At 52.0% G+C, this 17,836-nt stretch overlaps 1 protein-coding gene across 1 annotated transcript in view; it reads right to left on the bottom strand.

Moving 5' to 3' along the window:
• The window catches only part of LOC311326910 (dynein axonemal heavy chain 17-like), a gene marked incomplete at its 5' end in the record, with an annotated part of 33,528 nt that overhangs the window by 2,260 nt on the left and 13,432 nt on the right, over positions 1 to 17,836 (bottom strand). Inside the window, 50 exons of the mRNA XM_084459889.1 lie at positions 574 to 799; positions 882 to 1,025; positions 1,115 to 1,297; positions 1,383 to 1,565; positions 1,649 to 1,828; positions 1,985 to 2,176; positions 2,620 to 2,847; positions 2,974 to 3,101; positions 3,713 to 3,861; positions 3,952 to 4,145; positions 4,360 to 4,482; positions 4,704 to 4,874; positions 4,995 to 5,135; positions 5,235 to 5,399; positions 5,577 to 5,781; positions 5,902 to 6,024; positions 6,157 to 6,392; positions 6,801 to 6,993; positions 7,135 to 7,250; positions 7,389 to 7,596; positions 7,775 to 7,995; positions 8,225 to 8,320; positions 8,455 to 8,619; positions 8,772 to 9,005; positions 9,116 to 9,277; positions 9,715 to 9,981; positions 10,098 to 10,289; positions 10,389 to 10,553; positions 10,718 to 10,879; positions 11,200 to 11,291; positions 11,499 to 11,646; positions 11,802 to 11,904; positions 12,011 to 12,176; positions 12,317 to 12,524; positions 12,690 to 12,863; positions 13,031 to 13,313; positions 14,185 to 14,333; positions 14,433 to 14,560; positions 14,690 to 14,822; positions 15,105 to 15,242; positions 15,340 to 15,567; positions 15,656 to 15,794; positions 15,916 to 16,073; positions 16,159 to 16,263; positions 16,366 to 16,522; positions 16,615 to 16,775; positions 16,862 to 16,993; positions 17,132 to 17,239; positions 17,346 to 17,471; positions 17,587 to 17,739. Coding sequence (XP_084316015.1) covers positions 574 to 799; positions 882 to 1,025; positions 1,115 to 1,297; positions 1,383 to 1,565; positions 1,649 to 1,828; positions 1,985 to 2,176; positions 2,620 to 2,847; positions 2,974 to 3,101; positions 3,713 to 3,861; positions 3,952 to 4,145; positions 4,360 to 4,482; positions 4,704 to 4,874; positions 4,995 to 5,135; positions 5,235 to 5,399; positions 5,577 to 5,781; positions 5,902 to 6,024; positions 6,157 to 6,392; positions 6,801 to 6,993; positions 7,135 to 7,250; positions 7,389 to 7,596; positions 7,775 to 7,995; positions 8,225 to 8,320; positions 8,455 to 8,619; positions 8,772 to 9,005; positions 9,116 to 9,277; positions 9,715 to 9,981; positions 10,098 to 10,289; positions 10,389 to 10,553; positions 10,718 to 10,879; positions 11,200 to 11,291; positions 11,499 to 11,646; positions 11,802 to 11,904; positions 12,011 to 12,176; positions 12,317 to 12,524; positions 12,690 to 12,863; positions 13,031 to 13,313; positions 14,185 to 14,333; positions 14,433 to 14,560; positions 14,690 to 14,822; positions 15,105 to 15,242; positions 15,340 to 15,567; positions 15,656 to 15,794; positions 15,916 to 16,073; positions 16,159 to 16,263; positions 16,366 to 16,522; positions 16,615 to 16,775; positions 16,862 to 16,993; positions 17,132 to 17,239; positions 17,346 to 17,471; positions 17,587 to 17,739 — 8,341 coding nt within the window. The remainder of the gene's footprint in view (positions 1 to 573; positions 800 to 881; positions 1,026 to 1,114; positions 1,298 to 1,382; positions 1,566 to 1,648; positions 1,829 to 1,984; positions 2,177 to 2,619; positions 2,848 to 2,973; positions 3,102 to 3,712; positions 3,862 to 3,951; positions 4,146 to 4,359; positions 4,483 to 4,703; positions 4,875 to 4,994; positions 5,136 to 5,234; positions 5,400 to 5,576; positions 5,782 to 5,901; positions 6,025 to 6,156; positions 6,393 to 6,800; positions 6,994 to 7,134; positions 7,251 to 7,388; positions 7,597 to 7,774; positions 7,996 to 8,224; positions 8,321 to 8,454; positions 8,620 to 8,771; positions 9,006 to 9,115; positions 9,278 to 9,714; positions 9,982 to 10,097; positions 10,290 to 10,388; positions 10,554 to 10,717; positions 10,880 to 11,199; positions 11,292 to 11,498; positions 11,647 to 11,801; positions 11,905 to 12,010; positions 12,177 to 12,316; positions 12,525 to 12,689; positions 12,864 to 13,030; positions 13,314 to 14,184; positions 14,334 to 14,432; positions 14,561 to 14,689; positions 14,823 to 15,104; positions 15,243 to 15,339; positions 15,568 to 15,655; positions 15,795 to 15,915; positions 16,074 to 16,158; positions 16,264 to 16,365; positions 16,523 to 16,614; positions 16,776 to 16,861; positions 16,994 to 17,131; positions 17,240 to 17,345; positions 17,472 to 17,586; positions 17,740 to 17,836) is intronic.

Here is a 17,836-nt window from a genome sequence, read left to right on the forward strand (position 1 = left end):
CACACACACACACACACACACACACACGGTCAGGAGCAGTCCGTGTTACCTAGGGAAACACACCCTCACTCCAACCCCTGCAGCTGTGTTAGTGTCCATCTGATATAATAGCACTATGCTTTTCAATGTAGTTTCATTAACTGCAATCATTTCAAAACGGTACTAAATATTTCTCTATTGTATGAGTATGTGTTGACACGTACAACAGCAAGCGTTTTTTTTGTCGGGGACAATAGCTCTATTTTGTACATCCCTAGCTAGTTCTGTGGATTTGACTGTGTGAATGTAGCTAGTGAAGTAATGGCGGATGTGGCTGAGTGTAAACCCGGACGCGTGGTGTGGTGACGTGAAGATCCCTGGAGGGCCTTAAACTCTAGTTCCCAGTTCAAATATTACCTTTGTAAATAAAAAAAGATGGATGTGACTTAAGGGTTTTAAACTAAGATTAAAGGTTTGACTGAATGACTGCCGTTTCGGTGTGTTTTGTCATTGACGTTGCCACCAGCTGTCGCGTAGGTCTTCGAAAGCGCGGCCGACGGTAGTGACCAGCGCAGTGACGAGCGGCCGGCCTACCCTCCATGTAGAGGCCGTAGACGTAGGAGCCCTCCCTGGGCGGGCTGGTCATGTCTTCGCGGCTCTTCTTGGTCACCTCCACCGACAGACACATCCGGTCCAGCGGCCACTCGTTCTTGCGGGCCATGGACTGCATGATGGCCGTGAGGAAGGACTGGGGGTTGAAGAAGCCGGCCAGCCACACGGCGGTGGGGAGGACGAAGTCGGCGGTCCACGCCTCCAGCTCCTACACACAGGCGGCGGGGGACATGGGGCTGGTTAAGACGGGACGACGGCGTGGGGGGGGGCGGCGGCGGAGCGAACGCTACCTTGATCCGGAGCAGCAGGTCGGCGTACCAGCCCCCCAGGCCGTGCAGGGAGGGGTAGGCCAGCTTGTTCCAGGACTCGGGCACCGTGTCCAGGAACAGAGAGTTCCCCAACTCCTCCATGTCTGTGGTGATGGTCAACTCACCCTACCGACACACACACACACACACAGACTCCCATGCTGTTTCTCCACGGTCATATACACAGTATGAGCTGACTGCTGAAACACACAGACCTTGAGCCCCAGGTTGAGCTCTTTGAGCGAGCGAGACATCTCCTTGGTGAGGAAGTTCATCCTCTCACACTCCTGGAAGGCCACGATGATGTAGGGCGTCCTCTCCTCCACCTTAGCCATGATCTCAATCATGTTAAACCCTTCCGGCAGCTTCTCCAGGATGTCATCCAGAATACCCTTCATCTACACACACACACAGACATGGTTTACAGGTGCGTCGGCATGAATTCAGTATCAGGGAGCGAGTGACCTTGCTGTGGCGTCCGACCTTCTGTTCGCGGGACACCCCTCCCCCGCCGGAGCCCTCCGCCTCCTTGGGCTGCATCTCCAGCACGGTGCGGAACAGCTTCTCTGAGGTGATGGTGAGGAAGCCGATCTCGGCGTTGGGATGAAGACCGTACAGGTAGGGGGTCTCTGGAGGCAGCATCTCATCTATGTAGGTGTGGTATCCCTGGACACACACACACACTCAATGTCCTAAACCTTACGTTTATTATTCTTGTGTGTGTGTGTGTGTGTGTGTGTCGTACTGACCTTGTAGTCAGAGTTGGGTGGAACCGGGAAGTCGGGGGCGAGATACAGCTCCCCCTCCAGCATGTCTGGTCTGATGTACTCCTCCAGGTAGGTCCGACACAACTTCCTGTCCCAGTCGTCCGTGATGTGGCCGCCGTACATGATCTCCCCAAACAGGTAGCGCAGGTCGTCCCACGGAACCTAGACGGAGAACCACGGGGTTTCACTCAGGACCGGAGCAGCACGCCTCCACCGGAGCGGACCGCCTCCACCGTAGCGCTTAACCCCCGGAAGGTGAGCTTCGTCATCGGACTCCCCGATTAATCTGCTGCGTGAGTGGGCTTGAGGCGTGGTCACCTTAGAGTTGGCCTCCAGGTAGTTGTAGAGCACGTTGATGGAGATGGTGAGGTCTCCGTTGTTGAAGGGGTAGGACCTGTTCCAGCCCTGCGCTCCAAACTTGCGCCTCTCCGCCACCACAGCGTGGAAGTAGCACAGGGCAAACAGGATCACCTTGAACTCCGACTCCTTGGAGCACATCTCCAGGGTGTCCTGATGACACGCATGAGGGGACAGACATCACACTGTTGAACGCTCATAATGTTTTAAAAAATGTGTGTTCCTAGGATTAATGGACAAAGTAACTTGTAATGCAAAGCTAATAGGCTCTGTGCACCAGCTTCACTACTTCCTGAAAGTCACTTGGCATCTTTATTTCCTGTCCTATATGATTGGATTAAGTGATTAATCAGGTGACCGGCAGACCCAGCGCACACCTGATTAATCACTTAATCCAATCATATAGGACAGGAAATAAAGAAGCCAAGTGACTTTCAGGAAGTAGTGAAGCTGGTGCAGAGCCTATTGCTGAGGATATTTAAGTTAAAACCGTGATACTCATGATGACCTGTCTGTTCATTTTTACTGTTTATATGTAAAAACAGTTTTATTAAAAAATAAAAAATAAAGTGTGTATGCGTGTCTGTGCATGTCACCTGGTTGAACAGGTAGAGGGCCTTGTGCAGGTTGGCGTACATGCCGGTCGGCGGTTCGTTGGTGATCTTGATGGCGTTCTCCAGCAGGCCCTGTGGAATCAGGTGAGAATCGGGCGTCGGCGCTGGCTCAGCGCTTATGTAAACGCGGTAATCGTCATGGCTACCGATGCTGTACTTCTCCACGCGCTTGTCCAGGCTGCTCAGCCACTTGGCAACCAGATGGATGTTCTGGGAAGAGACAGAGGTTTCACAGCGGTAAGCGAGTATTTTGACAAGCAGCGAGGGTTACAGTCTCCCAAGGATCCACTCCCACTACTCCAAGATATCTGTGGCGTTGTGGGTGTGTGTGTTGACCTGTAGGATGACCCAGTGGCCCTCTTCGGCGGCTATGTCCAAGGCTTGTTCAGCCACCACCTCCTGGCCCTGACCCAGAGACACGTTGTGGAACTTTCCGTTGTCGAACGTGAAGCCCAGCTTCTTGCCTGGGGGGTAGAGGACGATACGGTTGTGGAGTGGTTGTGGAGTGGTTGTGGAGTGGTTGTGGAGTGGTTATGGAGTGGTTGTGGAGTGGTTGTGGAGTGGTTATGGAGTGGTTGTGGAGGGGTTGTGGAGTGGTTATGGAGTGGTTGTGGAGTGGTTGTGGAGTGGTTATGGAGCGGTTATGGAGTGGTTGTGGAGGGGTTGTGGAGTGGTTATGGAGTGGTTGTGGAGTGGTTGTGGAGTGGTTATGGAGCGGTTATGGAGTGGTTGTGGAGCGGTTGTGGAGTGGTTATGGAGTGGTTGTGGAGTGGTTATGGAGTGGTTGTGGAGTGGTTGCTCTGAGTCATCCTCTGCCTAGCCAAAGCCTAGTAACCCACTATTCTGCTCATGTATGTATTTTCTGCTCTGTTGTCTCTTTGTTGTACTGTCTCTTTGTTGTATTGTTTTTATATGTTTGAGACCAAGGACCACAATGGAAACAAGTCTATGACTTTGTTGTGTTTTATCCTTGACGTTTCTTTGAGATGCATGTCTGTCTTTTTTTTTTACTCCATGTATTTTAATTAAATGTCAAATAAATCAAATCAGGTCCTCTCTATGTGTGCACACGTACCCAGGGCCTCCAGGTCTTTGAGGGGGTCCACTCCAGGAGAGAGGATGAAGAAGATGGGGGTGGACGAGCTGCTCTCCTCCCACGAGACGGAGAACTCGACACTCTTCCCCTCCACGTATTTAGTCCCGAGCTTCTCCTCCACAAAGTTTCTACAGGAGCGCAAATGAGAGGTTCGAGACGACCACGACGATGCGATGACGGGGTTCCGCTCGTATCCGTCTGCGTCTCTGCTGGCCTACCTGACTCCGTAGGACATGCGGTCCGGTCTCATGCACCTCGTCATGCAGAGCTTCTGCAGCCCCGTCTTGCTCTTCCACTCCTGGGGGAACTTCTCCTTCTCCGGAGCCTCCGACTCCACAAACTTCTTCCAGCGCTTCGCTGAGCCTTCGATATCCCGGTCCAGGTTCTTGAACTCATCCATCTCTGACAGAGCCTAACACACACACACACACACACACACACACACACACACGCACGCGTGCAAGTGCATTTATATTGTTTTACCTGATTGTAGAGGTTACTCTATGTAACGTATAGTACCACTATACACAGAGGAGCAAGATATCTAGTGTAATAACACAACCACTTACAACGCAATATGTGTGTGTGTGTGTGTGTGTGTGTGTGTGCGCGCTCATAGAGCCAACCTTGATGCCCCCCCAGCCCTGGTTTGAGAGGAAGTCAACAGGAGAGCCCAGGCCTGCTTTGAAGGGGAACCGCAGGAGGAACTCCAGCTCGATGGTGTTGATCTCTTTCTTCATCAGCAAGATCTACTCAGGAGGAAAGACACAAATAATCAACACAGTCATTATGTTTCAAACCCATATTTGATTATCGGAAGCACTTTTTTTCTCTAGAATAGATGGATTTGTCTTCAGATTTGTCTTCATTCTAACCTAAACTGATGGTCACGCGTGTGTGTGTGTGTGTGTGTGTGTGCTCTGCAAAGTCTGTGTTCCCGGTCCCTGTGACCCCTGGTGTGACCTCTGACCTGGAAGGCCACCTGGGCGATGAAGGTGAGCTTGTCTCTCTCAAACAGGCTGCGGTTGGTGTACATGAACACAGAGTAGGTGATCTGGTCAATCAGGTTGAGCACTCTCTGTTTCACCTCCTCTGCCGGCGCTGTACGCATGATGGCCACCTCAAACACCACGCTGAAGGCCTGCGCGCGCACACACACACACACACACACACACACACACACACACACACACACACAGTCTTGAGTATCTGAGAGTATAAAACTGTCTAAGCCCTGATGTGCTACCCAGCAGACATTGACCTTGAGGGAGAACTGGTAGATGGGGTTGATCTTGTTCAGGTCGTTGAGGATGAAGTAGAGCAGAGCAGCCCGTATGGACGCAGGTCTGTAGCTCTCTCTGGCCTCGTTGATCTTAACCTCAGTAATCTTTGCCTCCCGCACCTGACAGGAGACATAACCACACGGCAGGTTCAGCTCATCTTAGGAGGCTAAGACAACGGTGACAACACTCTGTCCCCCGGCGCCGGCCGATGGCATCACCTTCTCCTCGATCTCGGTGGCGGTGCACTTGGTGGTCTCCAGGTTCTCTACCAGGGCCGTGTCTCCCAGGAAGTTGCCCGAGGCCGCAGAGAGGCGGGCCAGCAGAGAGTCCTCCAGCTGCTTCAGGACGATCTTGAAGTTGTTCTGCTGCGTGGTCAGCTCCGCCTGCACACAGCGAGGGAACGGCGGTGGAATCAGCCTCACTTCTAGCTCCTCTCTGGTAATGTCATACATACCACTCAGATCCACCGATAGATCATCTCCTCTGCCGGTGTCACACACTGTTTGTCTTTCTCTGTATTCAGCAGTGCCGCCCGCACCGCCATGTCTTTCCCTCCTCACCTTGAGTTCCTCCAGGTCAGGCCGCTCCTTAGCGACCACGGCGGCCAGCAGCTGGTCCTCCAGGCCGTCGCGCGTCACCAGGAAGTTGATGAGCGTGCACTGCGCCTGCATCTCCGGTTTGTAGTGGGGGTTGAAGTACTTGGTGTGCAGGATCAGGCGGAAGTTAGGGTGGTACTCCACCTCCTTATCGCCGATCCGGATGGACCTGTCAGAGAGACAGGATGTCAGAGAACAGGGAGACGCTGACAGCGCCCTTCAGCCTGACCCCCACATGATAGAGGTCAGGGGGTCACTGGGGGAGAGGCCAGAGGTTCTGCTGACTCACTTTCCCTTCTTAATGGTGTTTCTCCCCAGTAGCGGGTCCAACACTGGTTCCACAGATTCACTGATGTTCTCTATAAGCAGAACGTCACCGTTGGACACAGCGGCCTCGATGCTGTCCAGGTACCTGCAGACACGGCCAGAGGGAGCGTTGGAGCGTCAGTGTCTTCTTACTGGTCGGCAGACTGGCTCTTGAGTCTACAGCACGCAGGAAATGATCGCATGTTGTTTTTTGACCATTTCCTAGACGGCGACTGACCCTTTCTGGCCCAGGCGTATGATCTTGAGGTCATCTCCGTATTTGTTCTTGATCCACTTGATTCCCTGGAGCTGGGCGTCCACGATGAGCGGCCAGCGCTCCGTGTTGCACAGGATGGTGGCGTTCTCGATGGACATGCGGTCGCTGGGCAGGCCCTGGTTACTCCAGGCGGCGATGTCAGCGTCGTCCGTCAGCAGCATCAGGGGGTCCAGCCCCTCTGTGATTGGGATGGGAACCTGGGGTGGTGGGGGGGGGACATCATTTATCTTTATTTTTTTTATTATTATTTTTTAAATCAGGGACAGTGCACATTAATCAACATCAACATCACAATCAATGTAAATGTGCCAGGGTTTGCTAAAGAAACTCATTTCCACCTGTGGTCCCTGAGCAGGAAGATAATTGAGAGATACATTAAAAGTTATTCATACAAAACGCAATACAGCAGATATCAGATAACATATCATTAAAAGACAGAAGAAATACATTACGCCAATCATATCCGTACCCTAAACATGTTGATGACATTACAGTATTGACATAATATCATGAATCTCAATCTCAATCTCAAACAATCATGAATCTCTGTCTCCTCTTATTCTCCTGAGGCCATGTTGGAGGTTCTTTAAGGGGTCGGTGAGTACCTTGAGCTGTTTGAGGTAGGGCATCCAGTAGTTGTCCATGAGGTCGGTGCGGTACTTCTTGGAGAAGTAGCCCACGTAGGAGACGAAGGCTGAGACGAGCATGACGTCACCGCTCAGGGTCTCCTCCTGGATCCTGAACTGGGCCACGGACTCTGACCAGCGGATCTTCTCAGAGGCCAGACCTCCCACCAGCCTGACCGACACAGAATCACAGTCACGACCGGCACAGCACTACATAAACAGGGAGACAAGGATGATGCAATAAGGGCGTAAAGATGGCGGTGCTAGTGTTGTAAATGCTAAGACTGCTTGCTGTGTAGTGCGCACGCTGTACCTGTTGGCCAGGGAGATGGTCTGATTGGTGGCATCTGCCTCCTGTTGACACTTCAGCTTGTCTGAGGTGGCTCTCTCAAACTCAGACGTCAGTTTGGCCAAGTTGGCGTTCAGTTCCTACAAAACAAGAAGCAAGAATCTCTTTGATGAGGATTTAATTTAAAGAGTGTAACAGACAATTATAAGCATTATTAGTATCTTGGAATATGTTGGCATAGTCACAGTTCGTTCCTATGTAGTCGAAACAGTGCTCACATTGATCTTGGACTTGATGATGGAGAGTTTGTCCTGGGCGGCCGCCAGCTCGGCGTTGGCCTGGGCCAGAGCCTGGCGCTTGGGCTCCACATCACAGTACACCTCATAGAACCTCACTATGTTCAGACACCACGAGCACAAACCCGCCGCAGCGATGGACTTGGACCGGATGAAGTCTGGCTCGAATGTGGCGTCGTTCTTAAACGGTCTGTACGGGGAGAGGACAAAGCAGATAAGTAGATTCACGTCAAGGTTCTTTTATTTGTACCCAAAGGTACATCTGTTTACCTCCAAAAAGGTAGTCGGCATCACATAAAAAGCAGGGAATAAAGATTACAGTCAAAACAATCCTTGATAAATCCTGCGCGGGTGCAGTGTGCTCTCACTGGAAGGCCTTGATGCAGGTGTCGGGGATGTTCTGCTTGTTGTAGTTGATGAGGCAGTCCAGGAAGGCGTCCACTTTGGCCATGGTGTTGGTCTTGGCCGCCTTCCAGCTCTTGTCTTTGGGGATCTTTCCTCCGGGAGCCATCAGGATCATCACAGCGGCCAGCACGTTGACCACGGCCTCCGGGGGAGAGCCGAACGACTTCAGCTCTGTCAGGTTGTTCTGGGGGAACATGCACAGTATCGATGGAGTGCTCGCATGCACGCACGCACGCACACACACACACACACACACACACACGCACACACACGCACACACACGGCTGTCCCATAATTTCATGCCTCCCCATTAGAATTTGCCCCTAGAACTTGCACTTGTTCAGCTTGTAGGCAGAGCTGTCACTGCAGGCATGTTGAGGTATAGTTAAGTATACTGTAGTTTCAACACCAACCTTGTTGAGCGTGTTGAGAGCCTCCTGAGCAGCCATCAGGGCGGGCTCTGCTTTGGCCAAGTCCGCCTCACAGGATCTCTGTTTCTCTCCCACGTTCTGCAAAGACACACACACACACACACACGCACACACACACACACACAAACACACACGCACACACACACACCAACCGGTCAACATCAGAAGTCGACTATTCAACACTCTCACTCGCACACATATAGACATCTTACCTTGGCGATGACTTGCACTTTCAACTCCTCCTCGTTGGCGATAATCTTCTCCTTAGAAACCTTCTCGGTTTCCACGCCGACCACCTCAATGAGCTCATCAGCGTCCTCGTTCTTCTGCTTAAGCTCCACCTCCTGCACCGCCAGCTTGGCTTTCAGGTCGTCCACCTGCGACATGAGAGCAGCTCGGGAAGAATCAGGATGACGATGGGCTCCATTTCAATGGCGTACACACACACAATACTATTCCCAGTTCTCTAGTCTAAACCACTACTAGTGGAAGAACCCCTTTGTGCATGCGGCCCTCTCCGCAGTCTGACCTGAGTGGAGGTGTTCTCCAGCTTGGCGAGTCCGTTCTCCAGGCGCTCCATCTTGGCCAGCAGCTCGCTCCTCTTGACCGACAGCAGGTTCTGGTACAGCTTGATCTGCTCCAGGAAGGTCTTGGGCGTGGTGTAGTTGTAGCGGCGGTCGGACAGGAGGTAGGACTTGGACATCTCGTTCACCGTCTTGTGAACGTAGGCCATGAACTGGCTCAGAGACTCCTTCACCTCCGGCTGGGGTGGAGACGGATAGACAGGAGGTCAGACACGCGGGAACGCGGACGTCCCACTGCGTGGGGGGGGGACAATGAGGACGTGAAGGTCTGTATGAGGTCGTCTGTTACCATGACGCCCTCTGTCTCGGAGAGGAAGCGTGCGCTGACGGACGTTAGCGCCTCCTCTGGCCACTCGTGGAACCAGTCGATGGAGGTGCAGTTGACCACGGCAGGGAACTTCCTGGCTCGCACCCTCAGTGTGGATCCCACAGGAGAGAAACACAGGATGACCTGCAGGGGCGGAGCAGCACACTCTATAACCAGGGCACTGGGCTCAGTGGTAGAGCGGGTCGTCCAATGATCATAGGGTCGGTGGTTCGAATCCCGCCTCCTTCCTGAAGTGTCCTTGGGCAAGACACTGAACCTCAAATTGCTCCCAATGAGCAGCCTAGCACCTTGCATGGCAACTACTGCCATTGGTGGGTGAATGAGAGGCCATTGTAATGCGCTTTGGATAAATAATCTATATTGGATAAATAGTATATAAGTGTAGTCCATTTACCATTTACCCCCCAAGTATTGGAATAAGTAAAATGCTCCATAAGCTCTCATCTGCCTTGTGATAATGTGTGAGACCAGACCAACTTAATAGTGCTCTTCACTTTAAGGGAGTAAGTTGTCTCATAATAGAGGATATTCATTTGAAAGGCAAGGGTGTCAGTAGGTACCTTGAGCTGTTTCCTGACCCTGTCGATGAAGAACTTCCAGCAGTTCTCCCTGGAGTCTGGGAGCCCCACCGCTTTGACCTCGTTCCTCATGGCTCCGATGATGTTCTCCACCTCGTCGTCCTGGAACAGGCCCGGGATCTCCCCCGACGCCAGCAGGTCGTTGATCAGCACCAGGAACTCCTCCTCCGCCACCTGGGAGTCGGTCATCAGGAACACCGTGCCGATGTTCTTCACGCCCGCCTTCATGTACTGGGCCGCCACGTCCAGCTGCGCAGGAGAGGGGAGGGGCGGCGGGGTTAATATGAGGTGGAAATCTGGGGTCATCGTAGATTAAAAAGGATTCATTGTTTATGTGTGCGTGTGTGTGTGTTAGTCTCCTGAACCTTGAGGTCTGGGATGCCGTAGCCCTTCCTCAGGGTGATCTGGAACACCTCCAGGTTGGCGATGCTGGCGGCGAGGCGGGATAGAGACTGCTTCCCGCTCCCGCCCACCCCAACCAGGAGGGCGTTGCCGCGGGGACTCTCCAGGATGCGGTTGATGCGACAGATGTGAGACATGGCGTCCTCGAACAACACCTGCACAGGACAGGTACGGTACGATGCTTCGGTGAGAAGCCACATCGGCACGTTGTATTCCACACCGCCGTGGTTTGTGTGTCGTTGTATGAGACGTACCAGGTTCATGACGGCATTGACTTCGTTGTAGCAGTCCAGGCCCTCGAGAAGCAGCTTGTTCAGAGTCCCCCAGTCTGCGATGGGGAAGTATTTGGGCTCCCCGATGCCTTGGGAGAAATGGCAGTAGATGTTGGGCTTCTCAAAGAGGAAACCTGTGTCTATGTCCTTCAGAGAAAAGCACACAAACATGGAAGATGAGGAAGGGAGCGATCAGGGGAACAAGCACAGTCCTCTAGTGCGTGCGCCCATGTGACTGCTGGTGGGGAAAAACCGGAGAACCTTTAAACCGCTTTTTAACCGTGGATAAATTTTTTGTGTTCTCCACGTACCTCAAAGCACTTCTTGCAGACCTCTCCCTGGATCTTGGCGAACAGCTCCATGTCCTCGTCGTCCACCAGCTTGTCCCCGTAGACGCGGTCACACTCATGCAGCCAGAGGCGCACCAGCTCTGCAGGGGCCTTCACACAGTCTGGGGTGGAGAACAGCAGGCCCTGGCAGGACAGGGAGCACAAGAGAGGGTGGGCCAGTCCATACATGAAAAGAGGAGAGTAATGAAGCTCCTGCACTTTGGCTTCAGCACTAGATTATGCTCTTAGTCACTTGTTTAGAAGGGAGATGCACTTGTGAGTTCTGGCGAATTGTACTACACTGATTACCTATGTTAAATGCAATTATTTTAAGTCGCTTTGGATAAAAGCGTCTCCTAAATGACTGTTATGTAATATAATATATTCTAATGTAGCAATACGATATGACAAAAATTCCTTAACACGGTATATACTAGAGGACTGTGTAGGAGAGAGAGACTCACTTGGAAGATGTTGGACAGATCCCTGAGGTTGAAGACGTAGTGGAACTTCACCGCTGTGGGCAGGAAGGAAGTGCTGATCCTCTGGTGGAACACTGAGATAAACACACCCAGGTGAAGTGAGCGTGTCGCTGCTGCATGAGGTGTTGGTGAATGTTGAATAAGATGAGGTGTTGGTGAATGTTGAATAAGATGAGGTGTTGGTGAATGTTGAATAAGATGAGGTGTTGGTGAATGTTGAATAAGATGAGGTGTTGGTGAACGTTGAATAAGATGAGGGGCACTAAGCCGCACTGTCTCACTCAGGGCAGAGGTGACGAGGGTGGAGCAGAACTTCTTGATGGCGGGAATGAAGCCGCCCATATCCAGATGCTGACGGAAGATGGAGTTGTAGATGCTGTGGAGAGCATCCTGGCCGGGGAAACTCACGGCAAAAACACAGAAGTGCCTCTAAAGGGAGAGAGACAACGAAAGAGAGACCTGGTTCTTTACAATACTTAACAACACGAGCAGCGGACACAGTAAACAAGATCAGATCATCTACTTCATAATATCCAGAACAGAACTTCCCCTGTTCGTTCTATAGATTATCCTGCAACGCGTACCTGTAGCCGTGGGTCGATGGTGAAGCTGCCGGAGGTGGGGTTCATGCAGGCTACGTACTGGCAGTTATGGATGTCCTTCAGGGTCAGCTTGGCTCTGTCATACCTGAGGAGAGGTAGATGTCTTGACTAAGCAGGTTTCCATACAGGGTGGGGTTACTGGGGTGTGCCTGTGTGGTGATTAAATGGGGATTATGGCGCGGTGACCGTACCAGTGTCCGTGGTCCATGTGCTGACGGATGAGCGTGTGCGGAGCCACAGTGAAGTACTTGTCCACCTCTGGCATGTTCATGTCATCGATGAAGTAGATCAAGCTCTTGTTGCCAGGGGGACCGTAGTTCCTACCCGCCTTCTTCTCAAGGGGTTTCTCCAAGATGGCTGAACCAGATGAGGACGAGGGGTTCAGTGTTTGAAGCACATAATGGTACGTTTGTTTGCTCCAGCCTCAGCCCTGTACAGGGGGAAGTGAGTGTGTGTGTGTGTGTGTGGGGGGGGGGGGTCTGCTTGGTGAATATTACCTTGCAGCATGGCGGAGGTGGTGTAGAAGTTGAAAGGCACCGACTGGACAACGTACTGGTCAGTGCTGAGGCTCCGCAGCTTATCTCCCATCAGCACGGACTTGCCGCTGCCCGCGTTACCGACCAGCATCACCGGACGCTTCCTCTCCATCAGCATGTCCATGAAGTAGCGGATACGGATGGTCTCCGCCGTGTGCACCAGAGAAGCCTGGGGACCCGCGGCGCAACAAGCCAGTCAGATCAGCAAAAAATACCATTATTATACTTTTTCTAAACTTTTTTTTTAACTACGTGATTGGAAAGCACCGAAGAGCAAGAGCAAAGAGTTCCTCTAGAGATCAGAGCAGATCGTACTGGTAGGGAAGACTGTCACCTGCAGCGGAAGGTCTGGGTCCAGCGCAAACGTGGGGACTTTCTCCGTCCAGGGAGAGAACTTCTTGGAGTCCTTGTCGATGCAGTAATCGAACACGGTGCCGTGCGACGGGAACTTGATGGTCTTGAACTCGTTCACCCACCACTTGCTGAACTCCACTCGGTAATCTGTCAGCTGAGAGGGAGAGGAGAGAGAGAGAGAGAGAGAGAGAGAGAGAGAGAGAGAGAGAGAGAGAGGGGTTAGAAGTCTTGAATGATTCACCATGAAGCAGTGCTTAAATGTGGGGCTGGTGCTTTTTGTAATCGTACAGTATTTCAATTCTGTGACTAGTCTGTGAATACCTGGTCCTGGAACATGGCCCCTCCGAAGGCCCAAACGCAGGCGAACACAAAGTAGTGCTCGTAGAGGTCTTTAGGGGAGTCCGGCGGGGTGTTCTCGGGCACCAGCAGACACTCCATGAAGGACAGCAGCGTCTGGACCAGGGTGACCTCCGGGATGGGCGTGATCTTCTTGAAGCTGAACTTGAGCTTTTCCAGACAGGCGGGAAGGTACTTATCGAATAAGATGGAGAGGTTGGACTTCTCCGACTGAATCTCACGCTTTTCAATCCAGCTGGTCACAACCCTGAAACGCCACCGAGCAGAGGTGTTAGAAGCAGCAGCTTGCACATCATGTAATATTGGCTTTGTGTGCGAGTAGAATTCGGTGTGACATAGAAGTGGATGTCACCAGGGATTGCTGCTGCAATATATGGACATGAGTGTTCATATGAATATGAGCCAGCTAATGATACACAGTCTGTCATGTGTATCAATGATTGACCAAAGTAAGCTCTCTACAAACCATGGTAGAGTGAATAAGAGTACAATTACGTCTCCATCTAGTGGGCAAAAAAGTCCATGCACCTGTATGGTCAAAAGTCCTATAATGAATGTTGAAATACAGACATATCTAGCTCTATTAAACACCTCAAGCTCTACTCTCTGCACATGCATTTTTACATTGACAAGTACCTGGTTTCCTGAGTAAACGTGTCTGAGACTATACTGAGACACCAAGCATAGTTTTTGATGTAAAAATCTAAATGTACTTGTCAATGGAAAAATGCTTTGGAAAGGTGCGGTTTGTGGTGGGTTCTGATACTACGGGGGGACTCACTCACTCACTCACTCACTCGCTCACTCACTCACTCACTCACTCACTCACTCACTCACACTCACTCACTCACTCACTCACTCACTCTCACTCACTCACTCACTCACTCACTCACTCACTCACTCGCTCGCTCGCTCACTCGCTCACTCACTCACTCACTCACTCACTCACTCACTCACTCACTCACTCACTCACGACGTGACACCGGCCAACCTAAAGTCCTCCCCCTTCGGCTGTCGCCGGGTGGGGGACAATCCTCCGCTTCTAGTGATCAATTTGACCTGGACAGACATGATCACTATAAGCGGTTTCCACTGTCTATGTGTGTGTTGGGACTGACGGGTTCCAGCCAAGATCAGCAGGGTTGATGAAGAGAATGCCGGCGCGGGACACGGTGGCGGGGGTGGCCGTCCTCAGGTCCTTGATCTCAAACACCAGCCTCATGGTGGAGTTGAGAGGGATGCGCTCGTTACTGGCCAGAGTCAACACCTACAGCACCAATCAGATACGCACACATACAGAAATTGACACCTGGACAAAGATAACACACCCACACACGCACACACACACAAATACACAGAACCAAACCTTGTTGTCATCCATGACAGTGTTCAGAGACTCAATCCACATGGGGTCAATGTCCCCGTCCAACACTATCCACTTAGGCCCGTCATGGCTGATGTTGGCCATGTCTCTCATTACACAAGAGAAGAGTCCTGCAACCAATATAACACAAACCATCAGAGTCAAACGTGTCTGTGCCAGAGTAGGTAGATGTATTTTGGTAAAGTGGGGCACAGTTACTCCAGCTACACACGGCATTGATAGGAGAGAGCGTTTCCTACCGTCCTTCCACTCCCTGGTGGCAGGGTTGATGACGCCGAACAACTCGTCACACGTCACGGCCTTGGGGTCCAGATCCACCACCACCGGTTTCCTCTTCATGTTCTGGTAGGTCTTACTCAGCGACCTCAGCACCTGGACATACACAACACCCACTGTACAGCACCCTGTATACAGTAGCACTCTGGGCCCTATCTTCGTGCCAGGGTTAAGCGCTAAGTGCTACGTTCTGTCTGAGGCAAGCTCAATATTTCCCGCCTCAATGAAGACATACCAAATTCGCAACTTGCAAACGTCCCCATCGCGCACAAAAGTCGACAGAGCCGAGAAATATAAGGAATATATGTAAAAAGGGTCCTCAGAGCAGAGAATTAAATAAAAGGACCCCCTCTGAATGAACTGGGTAGAAGGCCTTACCTTGGACTTGCCGGTGCCTGCATTGCCGATGATGAAGACGGAGTGTCGTACCGCCAGCAGCTCCTCCAGCTGCACCACCTTCAGGACAAAGCTGTCCTCCGCCTGCAGCATCAGGTCCAGCACGGACCGCTTCACCACCTGGACAAGAACGAACACATCAAAACATCAAGCTGTGTCCGCTCCCTCCACCTCCATCTGCACTGAGACTAGACAGGGAGAAACGCTGCTGTCTGACCTTCTCAAAATCAAAGTCCCTCTTCCTAGGGACGTCCAGTGCGGGGAACAGGTCACCGATCAGCCCCAGGAACACAGGCGTGTCGTCCATTACGATCTTTGGGACGTTGAAATCTCTCAGGGCTCTCATCAGAACCTGGTCCTCGGGTCGGCCCGGGTCTCCTCTCTTCAGAGAACCAGCCACCACAAGCACAGACTTGATGGCCCGCAGACCCCAGTCATAGTGGTCCTGTAACAGTACGTACGCACGCACATCAAAGTGTGGAGGGAAGCTGAGAATCAGTGGTGAACGTTGTGTGAATGTTCTGAAGGGCTACCTGTTTGGAGAGCAGCTCTTTGCAGAGCGTGTAGAGGGTGATGAACTTCCTGGCGAGGACCCTGGCGTCGATGAAGCCCTCAGCCACCAGCATGATCTCACAGATCAGCTCAAAGTCTGGCACCACCATGGCACACGGCCTGCAGGGGACAGCCACAACAGAGAGGGGGAGAGAAAGACAAAGAGAAGTGAGAGAGTTACAGAGACGGAGAGATAGAGATGATGGGAGAGAAATGGAAAGGGAGACGGTCTCTGTGGCACCTGAAGAGGGCTTTGAGATTCTCGGGCAGTTCAGCTCGCCCGGCGTAGCCAGGGTTCATGGTGATGAAAGCTCCCACCGTGGGGATCAGCTTGATGGTCTCGCCCAGGAAGTTGAAGATGGTCTTCTTGTCCCGAATAGCATCTTGGACACACTTCACCTGAGGAGGGAGACGGAGGGAGTTCAGAGGTCAGAGAGACTGTGGCCTTGAGAGGGTGAGAGTTTTCCGATGACGAGCGTCCCACCTGTACAGCGATGACAGACAACACTTCCACAGAGATGCGGTTGAACTCGTCGAAGCAGCCCCACGCCCCGGTCTGAGCCAGGCCTTTGTAGATATTCCCACAAGACTGGGAAGAGAACGCCACAAAAGATGAATCAACGCTTCGAAATGCAAATCTGAACAACGTAAGATAAGAAACCCTGGAGCAACACAGAGAGTGGGGGCTCACCTTGTAGTCCATCTGCTCAGAGCAGTTAAATACATAGACCATGATGCCGAGGGCTCGGCCCAGATCCTTGGTGGTCTCAGTCTTCCCGGTACCAGCGGGCCCGGCAGGAGCCCCGCCCATGATGAGATGGAGGGACTGAGTCAGAGTGATGTAACACCTGGGAGAAAGACAATTCACTCACTACCCCAGTTCTCACACAGAACACGAGCGTCAACAAGCGGCCGTTCCAGCTGTGCTTTAGGCAAGCACCTGTCCGTCAGAGGGGTGATGACCAATCGCGGGGTGTTGCCGAGGTACTCGTAGGAGTATCTGAACTGAGCGTCGCAGATGTTGGCGAAGCAGTGCTTATTCTCATCGTCCCACCGGTGCCTCAGCTGAGACTGCCACATGAACGCCCCGACGTTATCAATCTGGGGAGGAGAGACGGAGAGAATGAAGACAATATCCCTCTTCATCTACCCAATGTTAAATAGTGAGGGGTGAAGAGTACACTTGCCTTGGAGGAGGTGAGTTTGGCCACCACATCCCGGGCGTGGACATCGATGGTACAGATGGTCATGATCTTCTGGCGGTCTCCTCTGGAGAGCTCTCCGATCAGGAGGTTGATGAGGGTGTTCAGCTGGGTCACCTGCAGAAGACAGGTGACAAGACAGGGAGCGTAAAAAACATCAGCATTTACAGTATGGGGATACAGTATGTGTAGGAGAGATCGGCCCCAGATACACTGTGTAAGTAAGAGGGGCTCGGCTGATGTAGAGGAACGGACCTGTTTCTTGAAATAGTCTTTGATGGCGTTTTCATAACCCTCCTCCAGCCTGGAGAATGCAATGCCCACCTCAGTGGTCCACCAGATCTGGGTAGTGGCCAGGGCGATCTGCAACACATCACAACACATCACACCAGTCCTCTATAGGACTAAACTGATATGAAACAGTGACATCATGTGGAGATGGTCTGTGACATTGAGTGTGAAAGCAGACCTGGGCAGGATAGTCAAAGAGCCACTGTTCTCTGGCTTTCTCCTCATAGGCCTGGGCAGCCTCTCCAAACTCCACCCTCAGCGTGGAGCACATCCGCTCCAGAACCCGGTTAAGCCACATCTCAACCTGCACAACAAAAGACAACGTTATTTTGTAGCCATTTAGTGCTACAAAACATACAGGAAGCATGAGATGTAGGTAACAAAGTGACAGGAGGACATAGTGTGACACGTTTACCCACCTGACCAGAGCAGTCACAGTCTTTGTCGAAGGTGACATACTCGTTCTCATTACTGTACATTCCCAGGGCCACCTTGATGGGCTTGCCATCAGCATCCAGCTGGAACTTGAGGTTGGACAGGCTGTCAAACAGCTTGGACAGGTGCTTGCTGACCTGCGGTACCGATGACAATTTATGTGGTTATGAGATGTGTCATTTGAGTTTTGGCCAGGCTAAAAAAAAAAAACTTTCCGTTTGTGTCCCTGGATGC

Source organism: Borostomias antarcticus, assembly GCF_949987555.1.
Source record: "Borostomias antarcticus genome assembly, chromosome: 29".
Classification (NCBI taxonomy): Eukaryota; Metazoa; Chordata; class Actinopteri; order Stomiiformes; family Stomiidae; genus Borostomias; species Borostomias antarcticus.